This window comes from Penaeus monodon, chromosome 7 (assembly GCF_015228065.2).
Source record: "Penaeus monodon isolate SGIC_2016 chromosome 7, NSTDA_Pmon_1, whole genome shotgun sequence".
NCBI lineage: Eukaryota > Metazoa > Arthropoda > Malacostraca > Decapoda > Penaeidae > Penaeus > Penaeus monodon.
Genome location: NC_051392.1, coordinates 8,526,151 through 8,541,150, shown reverse-complemented (window position 1 = coordinate 8,541,150; position 15,000 = coordinate 8,526,151). Strand labels below are relative to the sequence as shown.

Genomic DNA, 15,000 nt, shown 5'->3' with positions numbered 1-15,000 from the left:
GACCCTCTCCCTACTCTTTCACTGTTTTCTGGTAAAGCAACTATTCTATATATATTCTTTATAAAACATAAATTGCCTTTGCCTAGTTTTACTCTACATTAGAATGTTTAGTAACAACTTGCTTTGCAACATTATTCATTGTCATTCATACCCTTATTAGTAATTACCATAATGAACTATATTTATGCACATTTGCCAAACAAATATGATAATGTAAGTGACTTTTCAGATAGGTAGATAAAATGCATATATTTATACATGGTTTGTATTCAGATTGTTTAAGACTAGCATACTACTAGATATGTGTGACTTAGTATACAGTTCAGTTAATCATGAAGATATCAAAGATAACAGGCTTCAGTAGTTAGTTTTAGTAAGTAAGGTTTGCTGTACCTGTACTTGTATTTATGATATTTTTTCAATATGTGTTATAGGTGATGGTGAAGTTCCTGTTGCTGACTGTGATCAAAAGCATTATGATTCTCAAGAAAAGAAAACTTACAAATTAAGAGACTACATAGATTACTGGCACAGCCTTAGGGATCCTTGTTTGGGGAAGAAGAGTTGTCTTTACCTGAAGGTAAATAAGGCTGCATTTGCAAGGATTATCCATTTTTGAGACTAAAGTTACAGAGTATATGGAGTATCCCTGTTTTTATATCCTATTTTTGGTTTACAATATACCATTAAGATATAAAGTCATCCATTACAGACACACTGTATAATTTCATGCATTATTTCATGTTCAGGCACCAGAAAAATATGTTGCCACAACCTGCATAATAGATGACACAAAGGGTTATACTCCAACATTCATTCTAAGCTATTAGTGTGGTTAAAATACTGTTGAATATTTCAATAATTCATAAACAGTGCGTATGTAGTGTTGCCATTTTTTGTTCATATGTATATAAATGATTATATTAGTAGCTTACTATAATTTTGATACAGTTTAATGTCTTTCTCTATTTTCATATGTTCTTTATGAAAATGCTTTATGCATATAACTATTCTATATATATTGATTTTTAAACATTGTTCCAACTTATTAGTTTTATATGGTAATATATTCTGTAACAAGAAGCAGTTTATCTCTACTGGTGATACCTGATTTATTCCTTTTCATCACCTCACAGGATTGGCACTTTGTTCGGGACTTCCCTGCTTACAAAGCTTACTCTACACTTCAGTATTTTGCATCAGATTGGTTAAATGAGTTCTGGCATGTACGTAGTGATATTCATGATGACTACCAATTTGTATACATGGGACCCAAAGGAAGTTGGTAAGTAACAGCTACCAGCAATACTTTACAAGATTTGGAACCTGTTACTATTTTGCAGCTGTAGTAAATTCCGTGATGATAGATTTTTTTCTCTAAAAATTATCCCAACTAGATTTAGATTAACTAAATGATTACCTGAAAATTATCAAATGGTTGCAGGACACCCTTCCATGCAGACGTATTTCGATCATACAGCTGGTCTGCTAATGTGTGTGGACGAAAACGTTGGGTATTTTACCCCCCTGGTGAGGACCAGTTTCTACGTGACCCATTTGGCACTCCTGTATATGATGTTGATTCTCCTGATTTAAAGTATGGATTATTAGCTAAATGATACTTTATATTAAGTGTTCTCAATATAGAAAATTACATGAAAAGAACAACCATTTGTCTTCATATTTTAGTTTCAGGGTGATTATTTGCAGATAATTCTTTTAAACAAAAGTTCTCCAGATTTTAAACTTTATTATGACAAGAAATATTTCCTTCTGGCATTCCATTTGATATATATATAATATAATTTTGACTGCATCTTTCTTTTCCGTCCAATTCACTACCCCATTTTCTCTTTTAACTCATTAGTGAGGGGTACATGCCCACGTCCACTATAGTTTGTTTTGTCAATTTTGTCTCTACACAGATAGTTCCACAATCCAAAGTTTTTCCTTCTGTTTCAGTAATAATTAATGTTATTTTAACATTAATCATTATTATGATTTAACAATAACAACTGTGATGAAAGTAAAAAAAAATTCTTTAAAAAAAAATTAGGAATAGGATAGGTCAAGTAAGCCTACTATTTAACTTCATGATGACTTAGCCCTTCTAGAGCCATGTACATGTATACAAAATTAATGTTAAATAAAATCATAGCTAGTATATATGCACTCATAGTATCAGTGATCTAAATTCTTATTTTCTCTTTATTTTCCTCTGATTTTCCATCTGTGACTCTTTATCCCTGAGTCTGACCCTTACTCTTCATCTCTTTCTTTGCCTTGCCTTAGAAGTCCTCATCCCTTTTGCCAAAGATAAAGCACCCCCTGTTGCATTACTTGGAATGTCTTCATCACAGAGATATTAGAAAATACCCAAATGCAGCTTCAGCCAAGGGCCGGATAGAGGTTATCCAGGAACAAGGAGAAACGATCTTTGTGCCCTCTTGTTGGCACCACCAAGTGTGGAATTTGGTAAGAAGATTGACTTTTTTGACTACCTTTTGAAATAGAATACAGATTTTTGCATATATATATATATATATATATATATATATATATATATATATATATATATATATATATATATATATATATATATATATATATATATATATATATATAAGCATTTAATTTTATATGGAGACAACCAGGTGTAAGTCTCAATTAAGTTTAAGAAGTTACAGCTAGATTCTGATTCAGAAAGAATCACTTTAAACTCCATTTATGTGAAGAAGATGATTTATTGATAGTCTTTTATATTCTTACAGGAAGATACAATATCAATCAACCACAATTGGCTCAATGGAACCAATCTCCACCGAGCTTGGTACTTTTTGGTAGAGTCTCTACAACAGGTGAGAATACCAATAATAATATTTTTGTTGCAAGAATATTCAGCTTCTCATATTAGCTTTGATTAATGTCTGTTCTATTAACTATAACAACTAGCCACAAGATTTTCATAAGAAATAATAATTGATTCAGTGTGAGTCGTATGATAAATACAGTTCTGTTATAAATGAACTCAGCTTGATTTTGTGTTTGAAGGTGGAGTATGCTATAAGGGACTGCAGTGACATGGATGATTGGACAGGGCAGTGCCAGCTTCTCCTACATGCCACACATGGCATGGATTACCATGAATTCTATACTTTTCTTCAAACTATTGCCAGAAGAAGGATCGAGACTCTCACTGGTAGGTCATGCATATTTGTCTGTTCTCTCTCTCTCTCTCTCTCTCTCTCTCTCTCTCTCTCTCTCTCTCTCTCTCTCTCTCTCTCTCTCTCTCTCTCTCTCTCTCCCTCTCTCTCTCTCTCTTTTTCTCTCTTTCTCTCTTTCTCTCTTTCTCTCTCTCTCTTTCTCTCTTTCTCTCTTTCTCTCTTTCTCTCTCTTTCTCTCTCTTTCTCTCTCTCTCTCTCTTTCTCTCTCTTTCTCTTTCTCTCTCTCCTTCCCTGCCTCCCTTCCTCCTTCCCTGCCTCCCTTCCTCCTTCCCTCCCTTTATTCCTCCCTCCTTCCCTCCCTTTATTCCTCCCTCCTTCTCTCCCTCACTCACTCCCCTCTCTTCTCATCTCTTCTCTTCTCTTCTTTCTCTCTCATTCTCACTCAATCTCTCTCTTTTCTTTCCCTTTTGCTAACTATCCATCTTTTTTTTCAGGCAAGAAAACACATCTAAGCTTTGGGATTTGGGAGAATGGCAAGAATCACATCTTATATGACTTGAAGAAAATCCAGTGGTGTTTGGAACAGCTGCTGGATGACGAACGGCTCGACACAATCAAGGGATTCTCTGATACAGAAAATCATCCTTCAAATCTCCTTGATCAAGTTGTGAATGTGCTTTCATGATTTCTTTTCTTTACATTTTTTTGTTCTTTTATTTAAAGACTCATTTTCAAACTTTATATTCAAGAGTAGTTTTCATTATAGATATTACTATTTCATTATAGATATTATATTGGAATTACCTCTTATATTTTCATAAGCTGGTATATGTAACATACAGTACCGTTATTCAGTACCATTTATTTGCACTACTTTTGCTCAAAAACAAATAAACAAACTGGAGTATACCTTCTTCTTGGGATATGACTTATACACAAAATTACTCCTATAAAAGTAGTATAGTTAAAATAGTAATTAATTGGCTGTAATGTGGCTTTCAAAAAAGACTATAATACTCTGACTGTATAGTTTAAGGTACTGAAGGTAAAGCAAAGAATGTAGTGAGTATTTGAGGATTATTGTCCACCCTGTAGACCATTTTTTATATTTCTGAAAGAAGTATTAGTGCAAGATAGAATTCAGGTATTAAAATGAATGGGAGAATGGAGGGTTTTTTGACTAAAGCATAATTAATGTGATAAGTCAGCAACCAGAGAATGTTTAGGATATTATAAGAGAATAAATGTTGAGTACAAATGAGGGACAGGCTACTAGTATAGTCAGCATTTGCTAAAGATGCATTTTTTAAAGGCATTACTTTTTGTTACTTAGGTATTTGTTATTGACAATAACAGTGTCTTACTTCATGTCAGTACATCTAGTGTTATACTGAGAGATTCATTCCTTCAATGGACTGAATTCCATAATTACATGATACTGTATCAGTATCTGTAGCTATTTATTAATTCATTAGAATGTCATTATAATTCAGTTATTATTTATTGGATATTATGGTCTGTGAAATACAACTGGTTATAATATATGTACATAATAAGATTCCTAGGAAGTTCAGTGTTTAATTATGCATTTGTAAGTAATGGGGCTAATTCACCAAAAGTATTTTCTAAGAAATTACAATCAAAGTTTAACTTCTTCAGTAACATTGTACATATTTATACTCGTATTCATTTGTGTAACAGATTGCAGTTATGTAAGAGAAAATATTATATTTTGAATTCTGGTCTCTGAAACGTTTTCTCAATAAGTCGGATTTGATGGGTTCACCCCTTTGCTTCCAAACACCTCATTTTTGCTTTCACAGGTTATTAGAGAAGATATAGCTTTAATATAAAGCTTGTAACAGCTTTTTGCCTTAGAACTTCTTTTATTGTTGATGTTTGCTGATAGTTAGTTCCTTCATTTTTCCTAAGGGCTCTATCTAGTTTGTACTCTAGTACAGCAAAACATAGTTAAGTCTGTACAGCCTTTCTTACTCTTGTGATATCAGCTAATTTATTTACTTGCTTGCAGAGATCTACTAGGGACTGTTTCATTTAACAAAACAATTTTATCACCACAGATGTCTTTTTTATTTCTTTGTATGTATGTATGTGTGTGTGTGTGTTTGCGTACACATGGCACATATTTTGTGAATTTTGTTGCACACAGATGGCTCCACAAGAGCTCAGCCACCAAGGGGTCAATTAGTAGGCCTAATGGTGAACTCACCAGATTTCCCTTGAATTGAATATTTGTGAAAAATGTTTCTTCCAGATGCTGATAATATTTTTACTGCTATTTTTATTAATGACATTTTGATTATGATGTTAAGATATTATTAATTGTAAAAAATATTATTCCCAAAAATCAGGGGAAAAGGGTGAACAGGTTAAATACGGCTGTAACTGACTCCTAAGTGATTAAGTACATGTGGAGCCATCTATATGTAAACACAATTAATAAGTCAAAATCACAATAAACATGGAATGTGTTTCATGCCATCTCAGCACAAAGGGTTAAGATTAAGACTCAGAGTGATGCTCTTATATAATGTGTTGAACAACCTTTGGATCATCAGAGACAGTGATTCTCAACAGAAGGTGTGTAAGTTTCCAGTAACAGGGGGAAACTTACATACATAATAGTTCTCAGAATACTAGGTTTGTAGTCAGGTAAACGTTGGGGAATCATGCAGAGTTGTGATAATTGTTGTTCAAGATATAGAGTCCTAGCCATATGTGAACTTTAGCAAAGTAAATTAAATATTTTCTTTATGTGTTTATATAAAAAAGTTCATCTTACTCATAGGAAGAAAGTATGTTGAGAACCACTGATCTATAGTATCCAAATAAGTAACAGGTATTAGATTGCATACTCTCCTGACTGTATCTCTTTATATTTATTAATTCTAATGTCTCTGTTTGGACTGTTATTATGGATTCAGAAGGCTGTAAGTAATAATTTCTAGGAAACTGACTTTATTTTGATGCTGATTTGACTTGCTTCTAATATGGCATATGTTTACCATATTTCAGTGGTAAACATTTGGCAAAAGGTAACCTGATCCATTATTCACATATAGTTATTCATATTCATATTATTCACTCTGAAATGTCTTGATAAATGCACATGCTTTATTTATTAGGGTTGTATTATTTATGAATGAGTATTCATCAGTATAGAAGCAGTGTTAGTTTCAAATAGTTGTACAATTGTCTATGTATTTACATTAAAAATTCTTGGTCAGTAGAAAATATTGTCAGTGTTAGTGTTTCTTATATTAGGCTATGTCATTTTCGTTGTTCAGAAACGTCAAAGTAATGTGCAAAAGCAAATCTGAAAATGCAGAGCCAGTTTACACTTTAGCCTCCTGAATTCATAATCTAATTTATTTTTTTTATGTTGACTAAGTCATTTTGTGTGTTCACTAAGTTATTTTGTGATATACATGGTTAAATAATACACACTATTATGTATAGATGCCTCCTTGAAATAGCACGAGTTATAAGTGTATCTTGAGCTTCCTCTTGGGATTAACATAGTGCTATTGAGTTTAATGTTTAGTACTGAATTAATGATATCAGAGTTGTTTCATCAGTGCAGATGATGCTTTTATGCTGCTTAGAAGAACAGGGGTATTAGATGTATATTCCTGGGTACAACTTCAACAGATAAACCTTTGTGTGCTCTTGTCGTGATATTATACTTCTGTTGTATAGTCAGCTTATGGAATGTGATAGTACTGTGTTAAGATTTATTTGTTTGAAGCATCAAAGTGTGGTTTACAGTTTATCTTTATGAATGGTGCTAAAGCTGTACATGCCTTGCCTTATCTAGATCTGCTTCCAGTAGAGGTAACAAGCTGGTGAGATTTCTACTGAAGGAGCATTTTGGATCAAGGACAAAGGTAGAAGTACCGGGTCATTAGACTATTTGAGTGCAAGTGCTTCATCTTCCTGCAATTGCCTTGATTCCCTGAAACTCAGTTCTTTTCTTGTTAGAAAAAATAAAGTCTTTAGCACTTTGGAATGTTACTGATTTTCTTATTTCTTGAAAAAAAATGATCTAAACAGCTTGTATCATGAACCTGAGAATGCATATCAGAGTAGCAGAGTTACAGACAAATAGTACAAGTACACTGTTTTATGTACTTCATGAATCAAACTTTATCAAACTTATGAATACTATATTTAAGTAATTTTATTTCTAAACACATTGTGTGTGTGTGTGTGTGTGTGTGTGTGTGTGTGTGTGTGTGTGTGTGTGTGTGTGTGTGTGTGTGTGTGTGTGTGTGTGTGTGTGTGTGTGTGTGTGTGTGTGTGTGTGTATGTGTGTGTATGTGTGTGCGTGTGCATGTGCGTGTGCGTGTGCGTGTTGAGGAGCTGTCTGTGCCAGGATGTTTGTCTAAATAATTTACATCATATTCAAGAGATATATGAATACTTTGATATATAAGCATTTAATGTTGCAAAATACTGTCATGCCTTACATATTGTCATTATTGCAATACTCAAAAACACAGAATTACATCTTTGTTACAGTCATTGCAACATAAGTAACAAAAATCCATTAAGTAATAGACCTAATGTCTCCTAATATATGTCCTGCTACATCAGACTTAATTAGTATTGTGTATCATGAAAATTCCCTGCAATTTATATTCTACTATGACTGCTTTAAAGGGTAGAGTCTCATCTGTGGTTTGTTTTAGTATGGAAAACTGTGCATAATATGTATCAACTGCTTGGCTGTAATAGAAGTATGGTAATATTTTGTAATTAGTCTAAATTTTTTTTAACCTTATTCGATGTATGACTGCGATTTTTAGGTTACAGCCTATAAAAGAGGTAACCTTTCTTCCCAGTGTGCCAAGATTCACAGAGTTCATAAGGTAACTGATGAAATAAGTAATTTGGCAGTAAACAGAAGAAAATCAAAATGCCTTTCTTTATACTTAGATATTATAATGATATACCAAATATTCATTGTCATGAAAGGAAAAAAAAAACTTTTTTTCTTTCTTTTTCATTTCTTTCCCTCTCAATTTTAACTATTACCATAATATCTGGGAATTTAAAAGAGGCATGTGAATACTGATAAATATTTTATTATAAAAAATTCACATTCAATAAAATAATGTTTGCTACTTACCACATTTCTCACCATTAAAATTATTACAATAATTATCTAATGTCTATTACCATTAGTTGGCATAATAAAGAAAGCTTTATACATACATCACATAAAACATGCTAAAATAAAATGTAAAGAGTTCTTTCTCTTGTCTATGTCAGAAAAATGACAAACTTTTTTTTTTTATTCCTTTGTTGTTCTCACTAACTTATTTCACCCCACACTTTTGTCTTCAGCCTAAATTTTAACCAAAGTATAGATAAATACCTGTTTAGGCTTATGTAATTTAGCTATCACAATGTTTGAGAAAAAATAAATATACTGGAAACATTATTACAGAATATGTTACATATCCTCATGTTCAAATAAAGCAGATACATAAAAATTGTTAATGATCCTTTGTCAACAAAATGTCCCAGAACAGGCAAACACGTGTGTGCATTTTAACAAACAAACGAACAAACACATGCATGCACTCATGCACACATACACAGTCACATCCATACCCACACCCAGACCATCATACTTTCCATTACAACCACTCATGCACACAGTCATGCTAATACATTACCATAAGTATTAATGGTGCATACTTTCATGTATTATTTAGTAAGCACAAACAGAGCTGCATGGTAGAATTGGCTCAAAATACCAAGACTACTAAAGCCTGGATATTTTTTATATGGGTTTGACAGACATAGACTGTGGTATAATGAAATGGATTAATGGTTTTCCATGAAAAAATAAATATATCCTGAAACATTAATATCTTAAATTTGGTTCAATTGGGTGATGTTCCACAAAGTATCCTTCACTGAATTATTTAATGCATTTGCAAATTATACTTTATATTTTATGTAAGTTAGAAAATGAGTTATTTTCTTATGATAAATGAGGATACTACATAAAAGAATTTAACCTTTCAAGTTTCAAGTCCATAATACTGATGCTTATGGCTCAGCAGGTATTTTAACCATCTTCAACTTGTATCCATCAGGTAGAGGATTATCAATTTTGTGTTGTATTGTACTGCGTTCCATGATTGTCAGTTTCTGAGCCATGTTGTCCAGGATTGCACTGTCCTCGTCGGTGAGAGCAAAGTCAAATATCTGGAAGAGAAGTTTTGCCAGACATTACATAAGGTAGTTCTGTGTTTTTAAGATTACTGCACTGACTGTAGCCCTATTTCTTCAATTTACAGTTCATATCTTTTTATTGGCTATGAGCTGTTGACATGATATTCCCCCCCCCCTCTCTCATGAAATGGCAAATTTTATCGTGGGTGGGATATGTTTCTTTGAACTTATGGATATTCAGTCTTTTCTGTTAGTAGTTCCTAAAACCTACTAATGATGAACCCTCCTGTACTGATTATGAACTATCTGCCTCTATGTAACAAGGAGGGGTTAAAAACCTATGATAAACAAGTTTTTAACCATGCTGCAAAAATAAGTTCCACAAATGTAATATTCTTTAACTACTTTAAGCAACTCAACTACTGATTATGTCTTAAAAAGAAGAAGAAAAGAAAAACATACATCCCACTATCACAAGCTAGTATTCAGGCTAAACACACAAATGTCTATGGTGCAAATACAGGCTTCAGTCAAATTAATCTTGACAAGGTCTTGAAAAACAGTGTCTTAAAGTATTAAAGGGTGAGCATGAACACTTCCATTTACAATGTTGCCTGCCACAACACGTACCTCTGAAGCAAGGAAATGTGAGTGTTGGGGAGGGGCCAGGGTGTAAACAGAAAGTATCACGGCAATGAATTAGGATCCCATGAGACATGGAAGTCATCATTTAACATAGAGAGACTATCCATGTCTTTTTGGTGCAGAACAAAATCAAACACCTGCAAGGGTAAAAGTATGTAAATACTACCATAAGTAATCTGTTATATATCAAGATAAAAATCACTACTATTGTTAGTGCTATTGCAGGTTATTTATAAAGCCATGCTTTAGGTATACTAAGATGATTTTTCACTTGGTTTGGAAGAGAATGTTTGGATTCAAATAAATTCTCTAATATTACAATACAGGAGTCTATTTCTTACAAACGAGTATATTTACCACCATACATGGATTAGAAACATTTTAACTACATATACTCATGAACTACTGTGTACTCAGGAGACACTGGGGTTCAATAATAATATCAAGATATTACATCAACATTTACTTTTAAACGTTTCAAAACATATATCATATACTTCGAAAATGTGAATTTGAACAAGAGTTTTATGTATATAGTTTCTCTCTCTATTTTTTTCCAAACAAGCAGAATATTAAGATACTGATAAATAGAAGAAAAATACACTGAATTGCATTCTCTTTCACCACACACTTTTTCTGTAGAAAATGTATTTGAATCCTCTCCCTTGCAAATGCCTTGTAAATGGGGTAAATTCAGCCTAGACACACCAAAGCCTCCACACACTCAAATTTCTACCTCTGAGTTCTCTTTGACCCTGTGCTCCCTGGTTGATTTTGGGATGCATACAACTCTATTGTGGAGATTCCAGCGAATGAGAACCTGAGCTGGGGATCTGTTATGCCTCTCTGCAATTTCTTTAATTTTTGGGTCCGCGAGAATTTGTCCATTACCTAGCGGACAGTAACCCTAAAATCAAAAGAAGGTTTTTGACATTTTTCAAACCAAGTATAAAAGAAAGAAAAGCTGCTTAAACTGTAAAACTTATCTAGTAAGTAATAGAAGTAGAGTAGCAATATGATCTAGCTGTGTATTTTCAGAAAAATAAACAAACAAAAAGATGTGGCAAGTATCAAAACATGATTTTTTTTTTTTTCTATTACAGTGAACATTAAGGTATCCCGAAAGATGAATCAAACTTTCTAATATTGAACAGAACTACAGCTAGTTAAACAAATATATATGATAAAAAAGCTGGTTGTAGTACTGAATTCACAATTTAACACTTTTAGAAAATCACACCCAAATCATATGCTACATTCTTCCAGAAAAAAGCCTACACAAATAAAAATACCTGGGCATTTTCCATCACCCGCTGCACTTTGGTTGATTTTGGTATAGCAGGAACCCTGCTCTGCAGAGACCACCTTAGCAGAACCTGTGATGGGCTCCGTCTATGAAGTTTAGCAATAGCTTTCACCGTAGAGTCCGCAAGAGCATAACCTTTTGCTAGAGGGGAATAACCCTGGGGCACCAAATGAACTTCTTTTCATGAATAATGTTTACATATTACCTTCAAATATATAAGATTTATAAATTAGATCCACAGAATGATGCACAATGACAATCCTATAAAGAAAATACATATTTCGAGTAAAGTCTGTTTTTGCAACAGATGCCTGACCTATATCCTGGAAAAATATCATGCTCCTTACTTTTTAACCACTACATATATGTGGTATAAATCTGAAGAGACCCACCACTATATAGATCTTTAAAAGATAAACCAAATTTTCAAGACGCCACTAATTATTCATGTAACTAAAAAGAGTCCGATTCATATTTGTTTCTCTTACATATAATCTGAAAAAAAATTCAACAAATGATACAAATTCTCACCTCAAATTGTATTTTCCTTTCAGCACAATATTCTCGCAATTGCTTGGGGTTATTGAATGGATGGAACTCACACTGGTTGATGTGAGGAACCACGGAACATTCCTCAAGAATCACATCAAGGTGTCGTTCAAGGAAGTTGCTGACCCCAATGGCTCTCACACGTTCCTCATCCAGCAACACCTGATGCGTTTCCAATATATGTGAGAACATGGCAACATTATATAACTGAGAGAAATACACATACTTCCAGATGCACAATTGCAAACACATACTCATTCAAACACACTTTTTTCCATTCTTGGGTACTATTACTCTCACACTGTCACACTCACTCTTGTACTGGTATAATGCTTAATATTGATCAACAATGTAACCTGCCCAAGAATTCTTCAAAGTGAACCTGTGATCAAATAAATATTACAAATACATTGCCAAAGTAAATAAAGTATATTGATTTATCATTTTATCCACAAGAAAAAAAACAAACAACAGATATGGATCTCTACACAATGTATAGACGAATTACAAATTCTTCTGTATCACACATATTTTTCCAAGAATTAGTAAAATTAATCAATAATTAAAATGTAAATACTACATCCTCATCTGAAAATGACTGATTTCCAATATTGCATGATATATAATAAAATATATAGTAACAAATATACTTATAACTACTTACGGGTCTGTAACAATTTAAAGAGTTAAATGATATGCAAAAGTAACAAGTCAGGCTTACCTCTAGTGTCCGCCATGTTTCTTGCAAAAGGCGGTTTCTGTCACTCACACTTGAAGGTACATCAGGCCAATGCAGAAGATAAAGATCTAATGGGTAATGAAAAATACTGGTCAGAACATTTTTCTTTTCTTCATCTTTTTTTTTTTCGGAAACATCGTATCTCATCGGTTAATACTTTTCAGTGAATATAAATTTTCTAGAAATTGAACTTTCCCTCACTAAAACATGGGATATTTTTCCATGTGAACTGTAGTAATAAGCCTTTTTCTATCAAGTTGGTAAATCAAGACTCAACACGAGTATTATTTACTGAAGACTTCTGAAACAGGAAACTATCATTTTGAGACAAGAACACCAATATCATCATATGCCTAAAGTCTCTATAAGAAGACCAAGAGCAGCTAACCTATGTAATCTGACCCCAGTCTTTCGCAGGAACCATTGAAGGCATTTCGAGTAGCAATGGTCCCATAGTCAGTGGGCCAACACTTTGTCGCCAAGAAGATTTCATCACGAGGGACTTCTGATTCCTGGTAATTTTTCAATGCAGAGAGATTATGAGAGAATTATTTATAATAATATACTTTTAAAACGAGAGAGTTTGTCTCAAACTAATTACTCTTGCTTGTATAAACTAAACTGGTATTTAATCATAACTGAGTAATAGTCTTTACATTATATAGTCATATAATTACAAGAAATATTATTTAAAAAAAATTTCAGCATGATATATATCATAAGCAAAACAACCATTACCTTTACAGCTTTAGCAATGTAAGCTTCACAACCGTATCGTTTGGCTGTATCAATATGTCTATACCCACAGTCTTTTAATGCATACACAACAGCTGAATGACTATATCCACCATTGTGTGATGTGCCTGCAGATGGAAACAACCAGCATGAAATGTGTGAAGTGCCGTATCTAGCCAAGGATCAATATCAGAACCTAGCCACTTATGTAAACACTAAATATTGTTGAAATACCCTGTAACTTTTCTTACCTAAACCAAGAATAGGCATTTTAACATTGTTGTGAAGGACCACATGTTTGTCTGGATTTGTATAAACATCAGCCATTACACTCTGTAAGCACAAAAACGAATTTTCACTTCACCAGATATATTCACTTTCATGGGAAGGATAAACAAATAATATAAGAAATATCAATTAATACAGACACTGATTCAAAATTACTGGAACATAAGACATATGACGCTGACGTGAAAACCAATATATTAACAAATAAGTACATTTAAGAAGTAAATAAACCAGGACAATATCACAGAAAAAAAATGCTGAATAATAAAATATTAAACTTTATTATTATTGAATAATCTCACTACAAGGCTCATGCAAGAGACTATAGCATAGAATTTAGACATACTTAATATCACAATACTTATTTAATACAAACTACAAGGTACTAAAATAAAAAATGGGTGATTATCCATATGGATTATCTATAATCTTTAACCAATACTTTGCATTTTGACTTTCCACAGTATGCAGCAATATCATACCAATAGCTCAAATGCAAAGTTTCATCATTATAAATACTACATTTTCCACAGAATCTTTGTTTATTAGCTTAAATCTAAAAGCGAAATTCCTTGAATACATTGCCAGGATAAGTAACTGTATAATTATTTAATATAGAAAAAAATGCCAAAATCATTTGTGACATTTGCTTGAAACCATATAAAACAACCATATGAAACAACTTAGCCTATCTCTCTCTAGATTTAGATGTAACATCATATAAGTAATACCACACTTATATCACATCATGGCAACTTGCTTACTTTTCTTATATTGTTTGTTTTCCTTTCACACTCTACCTTTGTTCAATACTTGATATTACGAAAATAAAATTATCACGTCATCACGTAAGTTCACAACACAGTTCATGGTTTATGGTTAATCTAAACCTAAATACTTTCTCTCTGCCCTCCATGCATAATCACTAAGGAGAAAGGGGGCAAACACCAAAGCATTCAACCGGGCATAAAACAATTGTATTTAATCCTCTCGAGCGAAAATTCGTCGCTCACCATGACCCATGAACACCATGAGATCCACACACGCCTCTCTCTCTCTCTCATTCTCTCCCCTCTTGCTCTCTCTGTTCCTCTCTGCTGACCCTCACACCACACTACCTCTCTTTCCTTCCCCAGGCTGCGTCTCCCCGCTCGAGATCCGCCGCCGACCGTCTGTATATATGTAACCTTGAGAATCTTGGCACCTACACCAACCTGTGGCTCCACACCTGCCCCAGGCCGCCTACACCGTCTATCATGTACACCCGTAGATGTGGAGTGGCGTATACTTACACTCTACGTCTGTTTTTTGTCAAGAAAGCCTTTATTACCAGATAGAGTTGCCGAAAATGAGATGAGCTTGGG

At 33.4% G+C, this 15,000-nt stretch overlaps 2 protein-coding genes across 13 annotated transcripts in view; one reads left to right on the top strand and one right to left on the bottom strand.

The window, feature by feature from the left end:
- The window catches only part of LOC119575044 (2-oxoglutarate and iron-dependent oxygenase JMJD4-like), an 8,512-nt gene extending 566 nt beyond the window's left edge, over positions 1–7,946 (top strand). The window contains exons 2-8 of the mRNA XM_037922409.1: positions 435–580; positions 1,137–1,285; positions 1,445–1,597; positions 2,361–2,475; positions 2,772–2,858; positions 3,052–3,199; positions 3,659–7,946. Coding sequence (XP_037778337.1) covers positions 435–580; positions 1,137–1,285; positions 1,445–1,597; positions 2,361–2,475; positions 2,772–2,858; positions 3,052–3,199; positions 3,659–3,849 — 989 coding nt within the window. The 3' untranslated portion in view covers positions 3,850–7,946. The remainder of the gene's footprint in view (positions 1–434; positions 581–1,136; positions 1,286–1,444; positions 1,598–2,360; positions 2,476–2,771; positions 2,859–3,051; positions 3,200–3,658) is intronic.
- A 306-nt stretch (positions 7,947–8,252) lies between these two features.
- Positions 8,253–15,000, bottom strand: part of LOC119575043 (uncharacterized oxidoreductase ZK1290.5-like) — a 7,105-nt gene continuing 357 nt past the window's right edge. For 2 of the 12 annotated variants that reach the window (XM_037922398.1, XM_037922401.1), the window contains 9 exons: positions 14,967–15,000; positions 13,600–13,681; positions 13,352–13,476; positions 13,002–13,125; positions 12,596–12,681; positions 11,857–12,036; positions 11,312–11,482; positions 10,756–10,926; positions 8,253–9,407 (listed from right to left, as the gene is read on the bottom strand). The exon at positions 14,967–15,000 is cut by the window's right edge. In XM_037922398.1, coding sequence (XP_037778326.1) covers positions 9,249–9,407; positions 10,756–10,926; positions 11,312–11,482; positions 11,857–12,036; positions 12,596–12,681; positions 13,002–13,125; positions 13,352–13,476; positions 13,600–13,681; positions 14,967–15,000 — 1,132 coding nt within the window. In that variant the 3' untranslated portion in view covers positions 8,253–9,248. The other 10 variants (XM_037922404.1, XM_037922399.1, XR_005228939.1 and 7 more) reach the window with 9 other exon arrangements.